The 19,471-nt window shown below is 40.6% G+C and overlaps 1 protein-coding gene across 1 annotated transcript in view; it reads left to right on the top strand.

Moving 5' to 3' along the window:
* Window positions 1–19,041, top strand: part of LOC103372698 (myelin transcription factor 1-like protein) — a 39,856-nt gene extending 20,815 nt beyond the window's left edge. The window contains exons 8-18 of the mRNA XM_008302406.1: window positions 2,869–3,096; window positions 4,879–5,000; window positions 6,356–6,424; window positions 7,344–7,406; window positions 7,633–7,716; window positions 12,280–12,501; window positions 13,960–14,054; window positions 14,643–14,746; window positions 16,041–16,184; window positions 17,108–17,167; window positions 18,901–19,041. Coding sequence (XP_008300628.1) covers window positions 2,869–3,096; window positions 4,879–5,000; window positions 6,356–6,424; window positions 7,344–7,406; window positions 7,633–7,716; window positions 12,280–12,501; window positions 13,960–14,054; window positions 14,643–14,746; window positions 16,041–16,184; window positions 17,108–17,167; window positions 18,901–19,041 — 1,332 coding nt within the window. The remainder of the gene's footprint in view (window positions 1–2,868; window positions 3,097–4,878; window positions 5,001–6,355; window positions 6,425–7,343; window positions 7,407–7,632; window positions 7,717–12,279; window positions 12,502–13,959; window positions 14,055–14,642; window positions 14,747–16,040; window positions 16,185–17,107; window positions 17,168–18,900) is intronic.
* The last annotated feature ends 430 nt before the right edge of the window (window positions 19,042–19,471 follow it).

The following is a 19,471-nucleotide window of genomic DNA, read 5'->3' as shown; positions in this document are numbered from 1 at the left end:
ATGTGTCAGCAAAATACTGACAAAAATGGTGACTCTTCATAATGTAGATAGGTTACTATTTAGATTTTCAATGAATTTTCATACAGAGCACATAGCCTTCTATCTGCTGTGTGTAAACAATCTGCACTTCAGCCCAGCTTCGCCAAAAAGTTGCTAAATGTTTGTCACATGGCTGTTGTTTGCAGCTGAGTCAGTCACTGTGCAAAAGAACGCAGAGTTCTTTGTTTTTTACAGATCTGGTACAAGTTAAAATTGGACATGTAGGATAAAGTCATTTTGAATAAATATCTCCATTTTATCGTTAGATTTGTTTAATTATCCTGACAGAACTGCACGTCACATTAGCTCAGTGTTCATCAGAACATTTTTGTTTTTGTTTTTTTTTTAATCTGATGATTCTTTCTGTTGTAACAGTTTCTCACTTGAAAAAAATGCCAGTTTTTAAAAGTTTACATACCTTTCAAACTTACTGATGGGTTTAAATTTAGATTTTGTTTTAATTAAATTAATTAAATTTTAAACATTGTTTATATATGTCAGTGTCATATATATTTATATAATTAGATATTAATTCATTATTTAATTATTATTACTTAATTAACATTTAAACTTAAAACATGACTGATGGGTTCAACGGGTTAAATGATGGTGTTAAAGTTGGGACGCTGTACGTCATTTTAAATAAGTAAGAAAGAATTTTGGCATTAGACAAGTGGAAACTTTAAAACCCTCAGCTTCAGACAGACTGTATTTCACTATTGGTACAGAGTCCATGGTCACCCTAACAGTTTGTCAGGATTCGATGTTCTCATTGTCAGTATACGATCAAACTGCACTCAGAGACATAAAAAAGTAACAATGAATGTTAGTGAAGTTGAAGAACGTGAAGAGAAGAGAGGAAATCGAGAATAGAGTGAAGAGTCAGAAACAAGTGACGAAAGGGTCAGAGAGGAAGGCAGCGCATGATGCAGGTTTTATTTTAAGACCTGGAATAGATGGGCAGAAGTAATGTGGCGAGAATTAGCCAGTGACCTCTCACGCTCCGGCCCTTTTACTCCAGGCATTGCCATGGCAACAGAGGTTAGGGGTTACTTTGGGATCAGATCTGGAAGAGGTGGGAGGTGAATCCTCACATATCATTTGAGATAAAGGGGTGGGTCACGTTAATTGGACAGTGACATACACTACAATAGCTGACAAGCAGAGGGTGGTCTGCTGAGCACAATCACAAGGACAAGACGAGTCATGGCCACACACGATGAGGCACGTGTTGTTGGAATTCTTCCTCCTCAACTTGACCTTTATTCAACAGTTTCTTTTCCTCTCACAGTCCTTTGCTCATATTCTACTTGTCCTCCACCTCCCACTCTCTGTTTTTCAAGCCCCTACTCAAACCATAACATCATGGAATGAGATCAGCTGAATAGTTTTGTAGACAGGTGCTTAAAAGTTAAAAACTCGGTTTGTGATTTTAGTCTTCTAATGAGCAGTTTTTGTCTTTGGCACCCCATCATTTCCATGTTTGTCTGTCGTGCCTAACTTCCAATTTTTTATTTATTTCATTTGTTATAGAGCCTTTTATTATTCATGGTGAGATATTTTTCTCCACAGATTAATGACCCTGCAGCAGTCGTGTTTTTTGCCCTTTTTCTCTATTATTTTAAGTCATTGGTTCAGCCACAATTGTTGCAGTATTCATGCCCGGTCCCAAATCTATCACCCTGTGTGTTTGAGTCAATGTGCGTCACAGAGGTTTTGGCTTCAGACACCAGGAGAATCCACCCCTAGGGACACTGTCGGCAGGAATCAGCATTAAAGCGGGCTTTCCTACTCATAAAAGAGAGCAAAGGGAGTGAGGAGAATGGGGAGGAGAGGGGAGATGAGAAGAAGGAGTCAGAGGGAGGGATATTTATGAGAGCAAGGACATGCACATGCCTACCAAAACACAATCCTTAATGCTGTGGGACTCTTTTGATACACTTGTACTAGAAGCAGATGAAAGAAAACAAATGCACAGACAGATGTATAGATAGAAACATACAGTGACTAGGTGAAGTGAATGCTTTAGTGAACAGTCGGTGTTGCTGGATGTGGCCCACTTTGTTCCAGAACACACTATAGTTCTGCCGCTATTTTTGGGTTTGCAGCAGTCTAGTTCCAGCCGCTGCTGCTCATCACTGCTCCCAACCCCACCCCGAACCCACAGCCCCTGCCCCTCTGTGATGTCCACTCAAATTAGACTCACACACACCCAACACAAAGTCACACACAGACACACACATACACTCCTGACTGCACAGTACAGACCATAGTGGGATGGAAGGAAAGAGAGAGACAGAGAGAGAAAGAAAGATGAAAGGAGGGGTTCACAGAGGGATGCACTCGTCCTTCAGCACTGATGACCTCTTCTTGTTTTGACCCTCTTATGAGTGTAACACGGCATTGTTACTGTACGCTGCAAGTAACAGAGGTTTCTTCTGAGACAGACGTGGGCAAAAAATAATTTGAAATACTGTTTTGGATGTTCTTGATCCCTCCCTACTTGAAAAGTTCAAAAGTGAATGAAAATTCCGGCAGCTGTCATGTCCTTCTTCGTTATGCACCCTGTATTAAGTAACTGTTTTGGCCAGCTCTTAATCTAAAATATGAATATGTTTGACTGCTATTTAATCAGAAACTCTCTCTCTTTTTTATCCCTTTCTCTCCATCCCTGCCTCCCTATGTTTTGTATATTCTCCTATCCTTGCTCATAATCATCCGACCTAAAACACACAACTAACCACACACACACCCATCTCCTGCACGCATGCTGACCTAACCTCACCCCCACTCACATGCACAAAACCCACATCCACATACGCCTTCCAGAGTCCCGGTCTAGACGTTGATGAGAACGGTACGTTGGACCTGAGTATGAGCAAGCGTCTGTGCAGCGGCGGTGCAGGGGACTCGGTGCTCACTCCTCTCGAGCCCATGTCCCCCCAGAGGCAAGCCGCCCTGCTGGGCTCCCGCTGCTATGGCATGGGGGACGCAGACTGCTGGGACCTGCCTGTAGACTACACCAAGATCAAACACATAGACGAGGACGAGAAAGAGGTAAAGAGGGAAAAATACAAGGACAGTTTTGGAAATTCGCTTAGCCATACTATCTGGTTGTGGGAAGATAAAAAAGAAATTGTGTATCATTTTCTCAGGAAGGGTGGTAGATCCCTGATTAAACTTAGTATTCCTAAAATAAAGAATAATCTCCCCAAAGAGGTTCAGTCACCTTACAAAGATTAGTAGAACTGTGCTATATAAAGTCATATTTGAATGTTCCATCACAAGTTTATTTTCCCGTTAAATGTTCATGACAATACTAGAAAGAAATGATGACAAAGTGATGAAGAGAAGAAGAAAAGGGGAGAGCTTACGGATGACAAACAGTCATGATGTCGATGATAATTATAAAGCAGTAGTTGTGGCTTTGGAGGCTGATAGACCATACAGTTGGCATGCGTCACTTATACTGTCTGTTCAGTGTGTCTCAGCCCAAATTATCTCCCTCCAAGCCATTGATTCAACACAGTGTCTCCAAGTCAAACATTTGCATTGCTGTCTGATTGTCTTCTAGGTTTCTTACCTCCCCTTCTGACTCACTGTTATCTCTGGAATCATTAGAAAGTCATATTAGAGATTTTTGAGGGAAACCTAATGAATCTGCATGTTAATTGATGTCAGCATTGCCATGCACAGAGTTATCTGCTGTGTTTGTATCATGCTTCCCGCATGCTGGCTTTCTGTTTTTACATTTTGCTCTTCTCCAAAATGAATTATGCAAAGTAGCACCTTGGGAGGGAATCGGAATAGCTCATCTCATCAAAGAACTGCTGGAAATCAATGCACCACTGCTGGGTGCGCCTGTCGGTGTGCACAGGCGCATGCATATACAGTACATGTGCCTCTTTTGCTGTGTGTGAGATGTGAATATTCATAAGTGTGTGTGTGTGTGTGTGTGAGTGTGTCTGTACCGATGTCTCTTTGGGAGTGTGTCTGCGTGCATATGCGAGTTCCATCCCTAGCCTACTTTTTGCTCTGCATATCTGTACGTATGCATGTGTCGTTCTCCTTCCTGTCTGCCTCTCAGCCTGCGCTCCCTTTAATTGGAGAAACTCGCTGGCTGACCCAGCATCACACACTCCGAGACAGCTTGAGTGCTGGATAATTTGGGCTCTATCTGGACCTGTCTCTTTATGGGCATTACTGTACATACACTGCAAGCATGGAAGAAAGGAAAGAGGATTTGCATCAACAGCCGTCGTGCCCTGGCTGCATGCACTGCAGACAAAGCACAGCCCAGCATACCACAGCCAGCAGCGGTCTGACACTACACCACAGTGCCATCTAGTGACTGACTGCTTCATTACACGAACGCGCCGAGACAACTCCCCGAATGTTCTGTACTTAAATGCACTTAAACGTACATAGCTACAAGTGAGCCCCCCCCACACACACTGCTAGTTTGTCACTGAGGCATTAGTTCTTCACAGGGATTCTATTTCCCACCTCTGTTAGACTGACAAACTGACGGGCTCAATTATCACAAAGGCTCAACCATTAGCATTCAAATTGAGAAGGATCTGTAATCTGACAGCTTTGCATGTGGTGCATATGTGTGTGGAAAGACAGGTAAAGAGGTAAAGATGGCCAAGGAAACAGACTGTTGAGTGTGCCGGTTGAGAAAATGCATTTCATATTGTTGAGTGCATGTGATGTGTAATTTGAGCAGGATTTGTTGAAAATGTATAATGAGAATATTCTTTTAAAAGCCCTTGTTATATGTTTCTTCCCCCTTCCCTGCCTGTGTTTCTTCTTCCCTTCATTCCCACCTGACCACAGCCGGATGACCTGGATCCCTTCCACGACCTGCTGGAGGACCGCTCCTACACCACAGATGTTAACATGCCCAGCCCCAAGCCCAAGTATGTCCAATGCAAGGAGAGTAAGAAGGACCTGATAACGTAAGAACCCTCCTCCTCTTCCTAATCTCCCAGTTTTCCTCCTGTACACCTGACCCCACTTGCTTTGCCCTGCTCATGCTCTGCTTTTTCCCCCTCCATCTTATTTCTTTCCTCATCCTTCTCTTTGCTCCAGTGGACCTCAGTGAACCACCTGTCTTTCTCTCCCTCCCTCCCCCATCCTGTGCTGCTGGCAGTGGCTTGCTATATGACTTTTATTTACCTGCTTTATCCATATGTCCACACTGATCTTTTACACGGTAGCTTCAACTGATGCCTTAATTGTAGTTTCCCTCTTTTGATGCTTTATCTTTATGAGACACCACATTGGTTGTCAGTATCATTCCACGTCAAGTGTAGCTGATCTCAGGAACTACAATATTTAATCACAGACAGTGAAGCTAAACTGGAAACAATGAAAACCAAAGATGAAAAAAATCTGAAACAACCCCTTTTTCTGTAATTTTCACATTTTCTTCTCCTTCCCTTTGGGCTTATAAATCTGTCTATTTTTCCGGTGGCAGATGTCCCACACCGGGGTGTGATGGAAGTGGTCACTTGACGAGCAATTTCGCCTCACATCGAAGGTGTGACTTCCTTTTCTCCTGGTGGATTCTAAGTCTATTTCTCTTTATTGTTTTCAGCTTACCTCAACTATGCTGTCAAACACCTGTAGGCAGAATGTCTGTCTCTCTTATTTGTTAGCCCTTTGACTATTGGCAGTTTGACTTGCTGAAGCAAGGGTCTCGTGAAATAAAAAAGGACTAAATTAATTAAAGATTGGGTACGCGCACATTTTAAAGCTAAAACCTTAGATAAAGTTATTTCTCAATGGGCCTTGTGTAAAGCCTTCTAAGCTGATGTTATTCAGTCCTCAAGGCCCTTCCCACAGTGCAATGCAGACTAAGCATTTACCATTCAGAGCAAGATGATTTAAGCAGAATTGCTGAGTGTTGTGGTGTGAGATGAGTCTGCAAGGACCGAATGATGTCAGACATGGCTGCACTTATTTGACATTCCCCTGGACATACTCCTGATTCTGACAAAGTTCATGCTTTTCGAAACACCAATGTGTTTATCTGCTTCTTTTTATTCACTTAGTCCTGTTTGTACCCACTGCAGAGCAGACACATGAAAACAAGTTACATACAAGCACAAATACTCAGAGGGTTAACTTTTTTTGAACCAACTCCCTGCACTTGCATCATGGCTTTTTTACATTTCCTGGTTGATGTTTTATTTATGCATGTGTTTAGAGTGCGGATATGAGTGCAGGCTGACTGTTTTGTGCTACAGTGGTTGGAGTGTCTTTTTAAATTATTTTGCTGTAACTAATGTTCCACTGGTGTATTTTTCAGTCTCTCAGGTTGTCCTTTAGCTGATAAAAGCATTCGAAGCATGCTGGCCAACAACGCACAAGAGCTCAAGTAAGGCGTGAGATGACTCACTGATATATGAATGATTTGTATGTTTTGCTCATCCGCGTTAGTGCGTAAGCCTTAGTGCACATAATTCTGTAAGAGCCGTAATGTGAAAAGTGGACTGAGAAATAGGCTGCTTTGTTATGGATTCGTTGAGCTTTACTTCAGTGCTTTTCAAGGGAAACAATTTAAAACTCATTTATTATGTGGTCACTGGTTTTCAAATCACATAAAATGACCAGCACCAACAAAGAATGTCTCCTTCCAATAAGTATTGCACTGTATGCTTGAGTGTGTATCCAAGTATTATATCATCTGTGCAATGGAGCCCCAATGTTGCCTGATGACTTTTAAAAACACATCAGTTAGCCTCATCGTTCAACACATGCACCTTAGATTGTTTTGTCTTGGTCTCACATATACTGTCCTGCTGCCCCAAATACTCACTAAATGTGTATTAATCTGCAGCTGAAAATACTTCCTACTGTTTAGCCTTCCCCAACTAGAACTAAATATTCATGACCCAAAGTGTAAGTGTTCAGTGGGAGACAATGGAGATGAGAGTGTGGAAGTACTGAGAGACAGACAAACACATGACCAAAAAAAATATCTTTACACAATGTTTATTCTTACGAGTCCATTCATTAGACCAGTGTGTGAAGAACATTAAGTCTCAGGGGTTCTCACAGTCCTGAAGGAATCTTTACATCACTAAAGGCAAGAAAAAAGTAACAATAGGTCTTTGACTACACCGTACTGTATATGGGCCAGTTGAAATCAAAGTCAGAAGAAGCTAATGGTTCACATTAAACAGACATTTAGCAAAGAACCTCATCGCTGTTATTAGTATACTATAGGATGATTGTTTTTTTTTGAGGGTGCTTTTGCTGTAGGCCCTGAGCCCTTTTTGTGTTTTCTGCCCCAGGTGCCCGACACCAGGGTGCGATGGGTCGGGACATATCACTGGCAACTACGCGTCACACAGAAGGTACAACACAAATTCACTATATACATCTTTTGCCCTTATCCCCTCTTTCCACATCTCTGTAAAGATATTACCTTCCTCTGCTTAAACTTTTCCCCCTCTCTCACTCTCTGCTCTCTCCCTCTCTGTGTCTCTCTCTGACACACACACACATGCGCGCACACACACACACACACACACACACGCACGCTGTATGCTTCAACTCTGTAACACTGTCATTTATCTGCAGTCTTTCAGGGTGTCCGCGGGCCAGGAAAAGTGGGATAAAGATCATCCACAGTAAAGAGAACAAGGAGGACCAGGAGCCTATCAGGTACAGTACAGACACTGATCATCAGTCTTCTGTCTCACTTTAAAACCCCGATACTGAAACTCTTCCCCTTGCTAGCAACACTGCTCATTGTTCACTGCGTACTATACATCTCCCATGTGACATATGACATGACACGACTTTACATTTCCCGTTTTAAAATGATACAAAGGCGTGTGAAATGGGAACAAAAAATATTGTACGGATTTGGAATCAGCACTGCCATGTCCTGCTCAGTAATTGCATGTTTCGCTGTTTGATATGCATTCCTTTAAGCAGGAATAAATTAGCTCTGACAAGACAAATGTGCAATGAGTGTAAAGTTTCAAGCCCAGTCTAAAGGTGTGGAAGAAACTTTAGAAGTGCAAGGTTGTAGCAGTTTGGAGGGGGGAGGTTCTGCAGTCTCTGGTGAACTCCTGCAGACACACAGGTTGGAAAATACAGAGAGTCAAGCAGAGAGGGAGAGATAGAGGCAGAGAGAGACTGATTGACTCTACCTAAATCCCACAATGGGCTTCACTGGCCTCAGCCCTGCAGCTGCATTGATTTCTCTGGTGGTGCAGAGCACAAACAACACACGTTGTTCATTCTCAAGCTTGTCATTCTGTTGGATTCTGAGGACACAGGTAACCCTGTCGGAGTTCTCTGTTCATATTAGAATCTCTGTATCTGTAACCCTATCTCATAAGATCAAAAGAATCAAAAGGATGCAGCACATTAACCCTCTGAATGCCAAGTTTTGCTCCTATCATGCTTTTACTCACTGCTGGCTCATTTGTCACTGCAATCTAAAATCCTGCACCTCCATAGAACCAGTACAACCGTGGCTAGAAGAAGAGACAACTCCAAAATGTTTTTTTTTTTTTAATGTGCAGAATGACAGTTAAAATGCCATAAATAATAAAAAAAGGAAAATCACAAGTTGCATTTATTTCATTATTAAATCTACATAAATTGGAAGAAAAAAAAGTGCCCACATGCGTGTGAATATTTTGTTATTTGCATTTTGCAGCCTCTGTAGACTTGTCGTTTGTCACGTCATTCTGATATTTTACTATAGTGAATGTATCCCCCAGCAACTTGCTCCTGTGTATGCCATTTTTGAGCTTTGCTGCATTTGCTTTATTAATGTATGTTTTCAGTCTCTCTATTTCTTTCTGTATTTGTGTCCTATCTGCCCTGTGTAGACACAGCCTGCAGTTCAGCTGACAATATGACTGAATCTTTTTGACGTGACTGTTGGTTGCAATTTAAGTCAGTTGTAGCTTCTCATGAGACATGTAGTATGAAGTGATTTGCTGAAAAATTGCACTTGTAGGCCAAGATTTGGGTAATTTTCCCAACACAACCGCATGTCACTCATGATTAATTTAAGAATTACAGGAAAATTAAAATTCTGATGTTTCTTTCTATTATTTTGAACCAGAGGTTGCACAGTCACTGTGACATGAACCATCTATGTAGCATTTTGAATTGAAAAACTTAAAGACACACTGTGGGGGCATGTGAGGCTAATAATTTGCCAAAAAGGAGCACAATATGGGACCTTGAAAACTTACTGTTGCAAGGTCTAAGTCTTAGTAGTAAGGGGGTCCATAATGATTAGAGGAACAAGCAAAAAGAGAGAAAATGTAATTGTTATCTTTCTTTGCACAAGAAGGTCTTTTTCCCATATTTGTACTTTAATTCAGCCTTCCCTTGTGAGATGTACATTCTAAAAAAAAAAGGAGATCAATATACTTACAGTTATAAATAGATGTTTTGAGTCCATGGACAATTTGAACTCACTTTATGATTCATTCTTGCACAGTTCACAGAAATGCAAGACACTTCATGTTTTTTTTATATATATTTCACTTTGCAATAACAAGACCTTATTGGTAATGCAGCCATTAGCAGTAGGATTATTTGGTCGATGTGAGGTGGCATTTGTGGCATAAATCTGGCAATTGGGAAACTTCTAATGTGGGTATTGGCTGCAAACATTGTGACAATTACTATCTCATTACTATATTTAATGTTTTAATCAGACTCCATTATCTTAAACATAATGGTCTTCCCATTGTCACACTAATTACACACAGATGTGTCTGCCTCTGAATCTGGAGGATTCTACCTGTTTTACATCCACCAGGAGGTGAAACACTGATTTTCCCCCCAAAAAACTGACTTTAGCTACATGATGATGAGACAAAAACTATTGTTTTTGTCCCCCAACATCACAATGACTGTATTCGGCCACTTAGGGCCGGTGACATTTCACCTTGCTGCCCATGCCCGGAGTCTCGGTGTCGTTTATATTTTATTTTTATTTTTAGCATATCAACCCTGTGGTGAATGGTTGAGGAGCTCCATACTGTGTCTCAGTGACATAAAGACTGTTACCGCTGCAATAATCTCCTCGAGACTGGATTACCAAATGCAGCTCACTTACCTGGGGTATTAGCCAGCCCTCACTGTCCTCACTGTCTCGTCTGCAGCTGATGCAGAATGCTGCTGCAAGAATCCTAGCTGATGCCAAAACAATAGAACACATGACACCATTAGTAGCATCCTTCACTGGCTACCTGTCAAATACAGAATTGATGTTATGGTTCTTTTATTTGTTCATAAGCCTTCATGGTTTGGCACCAGGGTACATTTCAGAACTTCCCTGCCTCCACTCTAGCTCTAGGGCTCTTAGATTCTCAGAACAGCAGCTGTTAACTGTTTCACGGTCGAGGCTGTTGGGTACACCTTTGTAGCGGCATCACCAAGACTTTGGAATATCCTTTTACTCTTTCAATCAAATGTTTCCTACCTACTGACTGTTTTTAGAAAAATCTGAAGACGTGTTTCTGTGTGGCGGCTCGGTGATTAGCACCATTGCCTCACAGCTCGAAGATCCCCGGTTCGCATCCAGGTTTGGATGCCTGGGATCTTTCTGCATGGGGTTTGCATGTTCTCCCTGTGCGACGTTGGTTCTCACCGGGTTCTCTGGCTTCCTCCCACAGTCCAAAAACATGCTTAGCTTACCTGGTGATTCTAAATTGATCTGTCCAGGGTGTCCCCTGCCTTCACCCTGAGTCAGCTGGGATAGACTCCAGCCCCCCGTGACCCTAGTGAGGATTAAGAGGTGTATAGATGGTGGACAGATGGATGTTTTTGTGTTTTTGGTTGCCGTTAGGGGTCTTTGATATTATAGTGTTTTATATTTATTTTGTTTTATAAGTCGAACTTAGAAGTTTCTATCCATGAAATCAGACCCTGATTTTGGGAGATTATCTTGTTTAATTATAAGCCGCGATTAAAGCAAATTTAGGAGCAGTGGATCAAACCTACACTGTTTGATATGAATATTTCAATAGGAACTTCATTATATAAACATGATGTTTCCGGTCCCAACACAATCTTTGAAAGATATGTTGGATATGTTGACATAGGCAAGCCATTGGAATGAGCTGTGTGACCTAAAGAGAAGGGAGACCTGTGTTTCATTAATCCAAGATTTGATGTTTGAAATTGCTTAGTGATTCAAATATTAGAAAATGGCAGATGATGATGGTAAAGGTATGATCACTGTTTAATCCAGTTAAAATATTATCCCATCAGTCAAGTAATGCAACAAATCCTGTTCTCATTTTAGACTCATTTTAGAAAGATCTGAATTATAATAAAGCATGAATCATCTGTCACACTATGTACAGAAATGTACTGGATATTGGAAGCAGTGGTATCCTACTAGCTGTATGCTGAGATTTAGGAATAGAATTTGAACATGGACAGTGAAATTGAACAGAATGTGGTAAATATGTGAAGGGAGCATAGGGAAATTTTGTACAAAGCAAAACATTATCAGATATTACTACACAGACTCCCCAGAATGAAACTAATAATGGATTACAATTTTGTTCTGGAAGTACAAAATAGAAGTGAGAACAACTTTGTACTGTATAGAAGGATGTACAGTCAATTTTGGGCTTTTAGAAGTCTAGTGAACAAAGAAATGATATAATTAGGCAAATTCCTTTGACTAGGAACTGATCTCAAATACAAAAGGAAAAAACAAGGTAGCAGGAAGCGATGCACGTAAACTCCCTGTATCTTTTTGCAGTCAAAAAGCCATGAAGTTGAACTAAAACCAGGTAGATGCTATTGGCAGACAGAACTGATACCAGCTTTAGCCATAATCCATTCTGCGAAGTGTGACATTTGGAATAATTTGCTGCTTCAGTGCATCTGATTAGCACTGGTGTTGATGCACTGTCACCACTCCAAAACTGTGATAAGGCTGCCACTGGGACAGCTTTAAAATAGGATGAGCCTATCTTTGTTTATATCAAAGCGCAAAGCGCAAAGAGACGGAGACAAAAAAAAACAAAAAAAAAGAACAACTACAATTTCAAAAAGTATTTTGTATTTTGTTTTTGCCACTAGCTGAGACTTGCGGGTCATTCTTTGAAGGAATAATAATGTCTCCTGTATGGTAAATGAATGATGAAGGAGGATGTTTTACTTGCAAGTAGAGTAATAAAAGTCAGCCATCCTAGTAAATAAGTGTCACTTTGTTCACCCTGTTTCCCCCAGGTGCCCAGTCCCAGGATGTGATGGTCAGGGACACGTAACGGGGAAGTACGCATCCCACAGAAGTGCATCAGGATGCCCTATAGCAGCCAAGAGACAAAAAGACGGCTATCTAAACGGCATTCAGTTCACATGGAAGTCCGGCAAGACAGAGGGCATGTCCTGTCCAACGCCAGGCTGTGACGGCTCTGGTCACGTCAGCGGCAGCTTCCTGACGCATCGGAGGTGAGTATAGGAAACACAGCTCAAATTCTTCATTTTAAGATAAGACAGAATGGCATGTTGTGTGCTGTTGCTGACTTTGACTTACCTGTACTGCAAAGATAGGTTAAGTAGAAGGTGGCAATGTCTGCCTTTTAGTCTGATCTCCTTGCAGAGGTGGAATGTAGTATTCATAATTATGTTTTCATTAATGAGAATCACCTGGAACTGTGATGTCCTTGTGTTTCCTGTATAAATGTAGATATGAATAAACCTTTCATGTCTACATAAGGACTGGCCTCCCACCAGGCTGAGACCATTATTCATAACAGCGTGGCAAAGAAACTCACATGTCATTCATTTTCTTTTCTCTGTGGTCAAATAGTACATTTTTCAAGCCAGTTTTAATTGGTCACTGTTATCACACACAGTCGTGACTGCCATGTAGAAGTACACCTTGAGGACATAAATGTAATGAGATCTGGAACTGTTGCTCCAAGTTATGCTTTTAATTGTTGACTATACAATTTAAATTACATAAGGGTTAGGCAGTAGCTCCAGTTCTGTGAGTGTGTGCGTAGCCCTCTAACAGGCTTTACTATTCGTTGTGTGGGGTGGCCAGACTTTGCTGTAAGGGGGCTGTGGCCACCCCGGGCCACCTCTCGGCTTTCACAAAGTCCATGATTTGGCATGGCCATGTTTCTACAGTAGCCTATATCAGACAAAGCAAACAACAGCTCTAGAGAGAGACTTGCAAATTTAATGTCTAACTGGCAGCTGGAGGTTCTCCTACATGCATGGAAGGAAGACTGAGGGAAGGTTTTTAGTTTGTTACAATCTTCAGCCTCACTGCTACAGACTGGTCCTTTATGAAAGAACACATATTTTGGGTGTTGAATGTAGGAAATTTAGGGAAATGCTGACGGTTTAATTCAAAGATCCATGTGTGTGCAATAAATATCCAAGTACCAACAGCTAGTTAGCTTAGCTTGGCATAAAGGCTGGAAACATGGGGACAGCGAATCGGCCTCTGTCCAGTGGTAACAAAATCTACCAGCATCTATAAAGCTTTTAAATGGTGATATCTGGTTTGACCAGCTGACAGGCAACCAAGACAGTCTGGGAAATTGCTAGCCCCACACAGGAAACAGTCTGGCTTACTGTGCAGCCTGGTAAAACCTGGTGCTGGTACACAGATTATTTTTTTTTACATTCGGACAGAGTCTGGCTAGCTGTTTGCTCCTTATTCCAGTCTTTACTCTGAGCTTAGCTAAAAGGTTCTGGCTACATGTTTACTGTACAGACATGGTGGTATCGCTCCCACTGAGAAGACAGTGAACAGATGTACCAGAACTTCCTTCAAGTATGACACTGATGCAATATTTCTTTTCAACTTCCAGCCAGCAGTCTGTAAACCATGTTGGCTCATTGTACATGCATGTTGAAATCCATAATATAATGAAACAATGCTTTCTCTTCCAGTCTGTCTGGTTGTCCACGTGCCACCTCCGCCATGAGGAAAGCCAGGCTCTCCGGGGTGGAAATGCTAACAATAAAACAGCAACGCGCCAGCAACGGTAACTACAACTACCACTCACCCACACAATACAGCCAATCAGCTGCATGGATGTGCAATGATTTACTGAAGAGAGTTCCAATTTCAGATAATAAACCAATCAGGAGTGTGTATGTGTGCGTGCAAGCGAGCATACGTGCTTGCGTGCATGCATGTGTGTGTGTGTGTGTGTGTGTGTGTGTGGCTAGCAGCATCACAAATAAACTGCCATTCAGGAGCAGGATGTAAATAATGAGAAGAGTGGCGCCAATCTGGGAGAACAGGGCTGGGCTTACTTGGCAGTAATCACTTACAAATATCTGAGCCTGCCTCTTGTTATGTGCAGCATCTGTTTTCCACTGCACCTTGGACATGCGTGGATTTCAACACTTCATTAGATGATGTGATAAGATAATAATGTACCTTGTCTGTCAAATTGTTGAGTCGTGATAATCCTAAATGACCAGTCCCTGTTGTATTAAACAGAGGTGAGACAATCACACAATGTCCAGCAGAATTCTTACTTAGCTCAACACAGATGCTGTTAATCGGATTTATGACTGACGTCTTGCAGTGAACTGTCGGTGCTAATGCTGCTCCTCTTGTGTAGGACTGGAGCACGAAGAGGAGATCAAACAGCTGGATGAAGAAATCAAAGATTTAAGTGAATCTAATTCACAAGTGGAAGCAGACATGATCAAACTTAGAACACAGGTGAGTTGCTTCCTCTCTGCTGTAGTCAATAGACTGTGACTGCAGGACGCAACAGAAATGAATACACCAGGTGTAGCATCGGTTAATGTCAAATCACTCTAAAGTGTTCCACCTTACAGTAGTTTCATCACTTCCTTAGAAGTTGAACAGCCGAGTATTTGCACTTATGTCAAATTAACAACTAACAGTTTAGATTTACTGCATTAAAATACAGGCCCACAGTCAGAAGCCAATGCAACAAAAGTAGTATACCTTTCATTACTGAGACTTTCATTTCTTCAGTACATCAAATGTCTACCTTTATTGTCGATGACAGACTCAGTTCTACTGGATGTCAATGGAGGTAACCAGTGTTGCAAAAAGCTCTGGAGAGATCTTCTGCCGTCATCATTTTTTTCAGCGGCTCTTGTGTTGTGTTGCTCTAATCCTCTATTTAAAATATTCCAAATGTGTGCTATTGATATAATGTCATAGATCACTATCAGGCTGGAATATTTCTTCTCTGCCAGGCTTCAGCAGGGAAAGCATCTTTTCAGCCAGTATTTTGGTATATCCACAGGCATGTTTAGTGGAATATAGAAGTGTCACCTCTCCAACACCTTCAGCCCTCGTGCTGCCTCTTCTCGTCACCATGCTTCACTGTTAGGATCGTGCATTCACTGTGGTAGTCCTGGCCGGGATCATGCCAAACACGCTCAGCCCCATCTGAGCCAAACAAATTCATCTTGGTTTCATCTGACCAAAGAATGTGTACACAACATTCATCAGGATTCTTTACGTGTTCTTTAGCAACTCCCTGTGCCAAGTCTGAAGCATTTGAATATCTGGTTTTCAAAGCTAGATTGTGCAAGTAGCGCAACCGTCCATGGCGTCCCCTTGACAGAACAGGGATAGAATAGTGGTATCGTGGAATAGTGGTTTGCCTGATTGCTGATGCAGCTGTGTACTTGTCCATTCTCACGGTCAGATTTATCAGTTCCTCTGGTAATTCTTTTTAAAGTGAAGCTATGATGCAGATTGACACAGATCATAGCATGCATGGAAATTTACAATTTGCAATCTTTACAGTGTCTGTTTTTGATTGCTAATTAAGAGGGAATACTATTTATCTTAGAAACAATGAAATTATTGAGAGGTGATATAATTTGGAATCATTTGACATTTAAGTGATATTGCATGGGGGTGTACTCACTTCTGTTGCATTGTGTATATATCTGATTCAGACACAGTGTGTAGCTGCCCGCGAGCAAAAAAGCTGTGCTGTAACATTGTGTCATCCACCCTTCCTCTGCAGATAACAACAATGGAGTCCAACTTGAAGTCCATAGAGGAGGAAAACAAGGTGATTGAACAGCAAAATGAATCTCTCCTGCATGAGCTGGCCAACCTCAGCCAGTCACTGATAAACAGTTTAGCTAATGTCCAGCTCCCTCATATGGTAAGGGCCACCAGGAACGGCAAGCCAGCAGAATAAAGCTAATCATAGCATTATTTGTGTATTTAACCACAGCCTATTGTGCATGCTTACTCTAAAATGTGGAGCATTGCTTGTCTTTCCAAACCAGTGAGGGGGAGTTGTGAAATGAGGTTTGATTGGGCCTGCAGTTAGTTTCTCACAATGGTAGCAACTCCATGAACTGAAATTAAACAGTATATATATATATTGAGGTTTTGTCTGTGCTGTAGAAACACAGAATGATTGAAGACTTTAGTGCCTCTGAAGTGGTTGAATGTTCAAAACAAATTGTCTTTCATTGTCATTTCAATTCTGTGAACATATTTGAGGGATGAAAACCTGACTGTTTTTGTATGTGCTTCAGGTATCTTATTTTATTCACATTCACTCTAACTAGCTTTTTTTTTTTTGAAGATAAAACAAACAAAAAAAAACATTCCATTTTGTTGCTGAGGGTTTCATAGTAATCACACACAATTGAGTCCTGTTTTTTCCTTCACACTGCTATTCTTTCATGATATCCTGTTGAATAATGGACCGCTTACCAATTCACTGACAGAGAAATGAAGTAAACCTTAGTGAAGCATTCTTCTCTAAGAGACAAACATTTTTTTATAATAGGATCCTACTTTTATATTTCAGCAGCTGTTCAAATGAAAAAAAAACTCCATGACCCTGAAATAGAAAGAGATTTTATAACAGATACCTCCATGTAACACCAGTGAGTCTTGTGTTGTGTGTCTCCATCTGCATCCAGCTTCTATTTGTTAATCTGACAGATAACTTGAAGTGTACCATGTGTCGCTGTAAAATCAAATACTGCCATCTAGTGTTTAAGCATAAGAATACCATATAAGTTTGTTTAATCGAGCTAAGAGAAACGTGTCCCTCCATTCCCTCTCCAGAAACCTCTGGCACACAAAGAGCCTCCTCTAAGGAACAGCTGCTTACAGCTGCACCAGCAAGTAAGTCAAAGGCTTCCATCATTTAAACTGCTTTGTTCTTTTTTTATTATTATGATTTTAATATTGGATTTAACTTCCTCTATAATGTTGTCAGTGTTAAAGTGCTAAAAAAAGAATTTGAACCTTAAAAGAATCTGAACACTCAAATGTGAATCAGTACACATTGTCTGATATTAAAGTTTTAATACCAATGAAAAAATCACACTGTTTGAAACAATATAAAATATTATCTGCACACAAAATAAACTATTTTAAAGTTGCTCCGATAATTTTTAAATCTAAAACCAAAGGGTGAAGAAAGATGAGAAATTCAAACCTGCTGTTTGAAATTATTATTCAAGCCTGATGGAAACAGCACAATAATGGTCAGAAACTCACTCGTGTCTTTTGTGCAGTTTAACAAAGTTAGAATGCCATAAATCACTGAAAAACAAAAGATGATTTGTTTTGCTTTACAAAAATCTACAGGTGTTTTCAATATTAGAAAAATAATGGTGACTCTATGCACTATTGATATTTTACTATTTGCATTTTAACAACTGCTAGAAGGATATTTAACCATCCTGAATGTATCTCCCAACGATTTGCTGACAGTTTGCTCCTCTATATACCAGCTTTGAGCCATGCTGCATTTATTTTATTGATTAACTATGTTTCATTGTCCTCTCAGTCTCACTTTTCATCTGCTCTGTGTAAACACAGTCCTGCAGTATTTAGCCAAGTAGTTCCTAGTTTTTGTCACACAACTGTTGATCACAGATAGATCAAGTTGTGCTGATGAGTGCAGATTTTTTTTTCAGGATCTAATATATAATGTACCCTAGTTAGGATTAAGCCGTGTATAGATAATGGATGGATAGTATATAATGTTCATTTTTGTGTGTTTTAAAAAAAATAAAAAAGACGTATAGAACAAAGTAATTTCGATGAAATGTGATTTTAAGCTCAGATTTGGATCATTTTCTCAAACATCACACATGACTCTTGAAGGACCGTTGGAAAATGTAAACATCCATTCTTCAAAAATCTGTTGTAACAATCTTTGGCTCTGATACATGGTGTCATTTTGAGGATTTAAAAAGAAAACAAAAAAAACATGCTTTTGAAACTTGCCAGTGAGGTTTGGCATTGAGAGGGTTAAGACAGCTGCACACAGTGTCGCCACTGGGTGCAGCTGAAGTTTGTGCCAGAGCCGACCCCCATTATGAAAGAACTGTCCATAAAACTGCTGACACAACAGTTATTATGGAATCATCATCATCATCTTGGAAGTGTGTGTATTTTAAACCATTAAGGTTTTATATCAAAGGGATTTTAAAGGCTGTAATATCATCCCAATATAAAGTCTATGAGTTAAAGGGAGTCACAACAGAGTCAGTGGGAGAAATGTACATGTGCAATGGGCCATACAGCAGTGGAGCAAACCCAGGTTTATAGGCAGATGAGCTCAGTCAGCTACTTAGTGTGCACCATCGTGCACTTTTTTTTTTTTGTAAATACCGATTTTTATTTGATCCCAGCCAAAAAAGTGCTCTTTAAACTCACATACTGCAGTGCTAACGTTATGCAAACACCACGTACTTAGTAGTTAGTTTTAAATTTAGTCGTGTATTTGCTTAATAAAGTTCAATTGTTTGACCCTTATTAGCTTCCATACATTGTCCTTCACTCTGCCTTTCATTCTTGCCAGTCTTTTCCTCTAATAGCCTTTTTTTCTTTTTTTTCCCCTGCAGGAGCCAATAAGCGAGCAGAACTTTGACGCCTACGTCACCACTCTGACGGATATGTACACAAACCAAGACCAGTACCAGAGTCCAGAAAACAAAGCCCTGTTGGAAAACATAAAGCAAGCTGTTCAAGGGATCCAAGTGTAACCATTCAGCAAAGGGAGATTTTTGTTCCCCCAGCAGGTGTGGGTGGTGTCTCAGAATCCACATACAACAGGCAGTGATGGTTTGATCTCCTCGGTTCGGTGCAGTAACTTCTATAGTGTTATATATTCTAAATTCTGTTCTTTGAAAAAAAGAGGTATTACGCTTAGGAAGACCTCAAGATTATTTCTTTCTCTCTTTTCTTTCTGGGTCTTGCTTTGAGGAAGAACATAAAAGAGTAAACCGCAAAATAGTTTTTGAGGACATTCACATTTTGTACGTTTTCATATGAGCTGACATAGTGTCATGTAATGTTTCTAGCTGCTCATGTATGCACATTTTTAGTGTATATTTCTGAACAGTAAGCTAATGATAATGGAACGTGAGTTCTTTTTATTGCTTGACAACAAAGCATTTTAGATGAAAAAAAGTG

Source organism: Stegastes partitus, unplaced genomic scaffold (assembly GCF_000690725.1).
Source record: "Stegastes partitus isolate 25-593 unplaced genomic scaffold, Stegastes_partitus-1.0.2 Scaffold36, whole genome shotgun sequence".
Lineage (NCBI taxonomy): Eukaryota > Metazoa > Chordata > Actinopteri > Pomacentridae > Stegastes > Stegastes partitus.
This window is presented reverse-complemented; position numbering and strand designations above follow the sequence as displayed.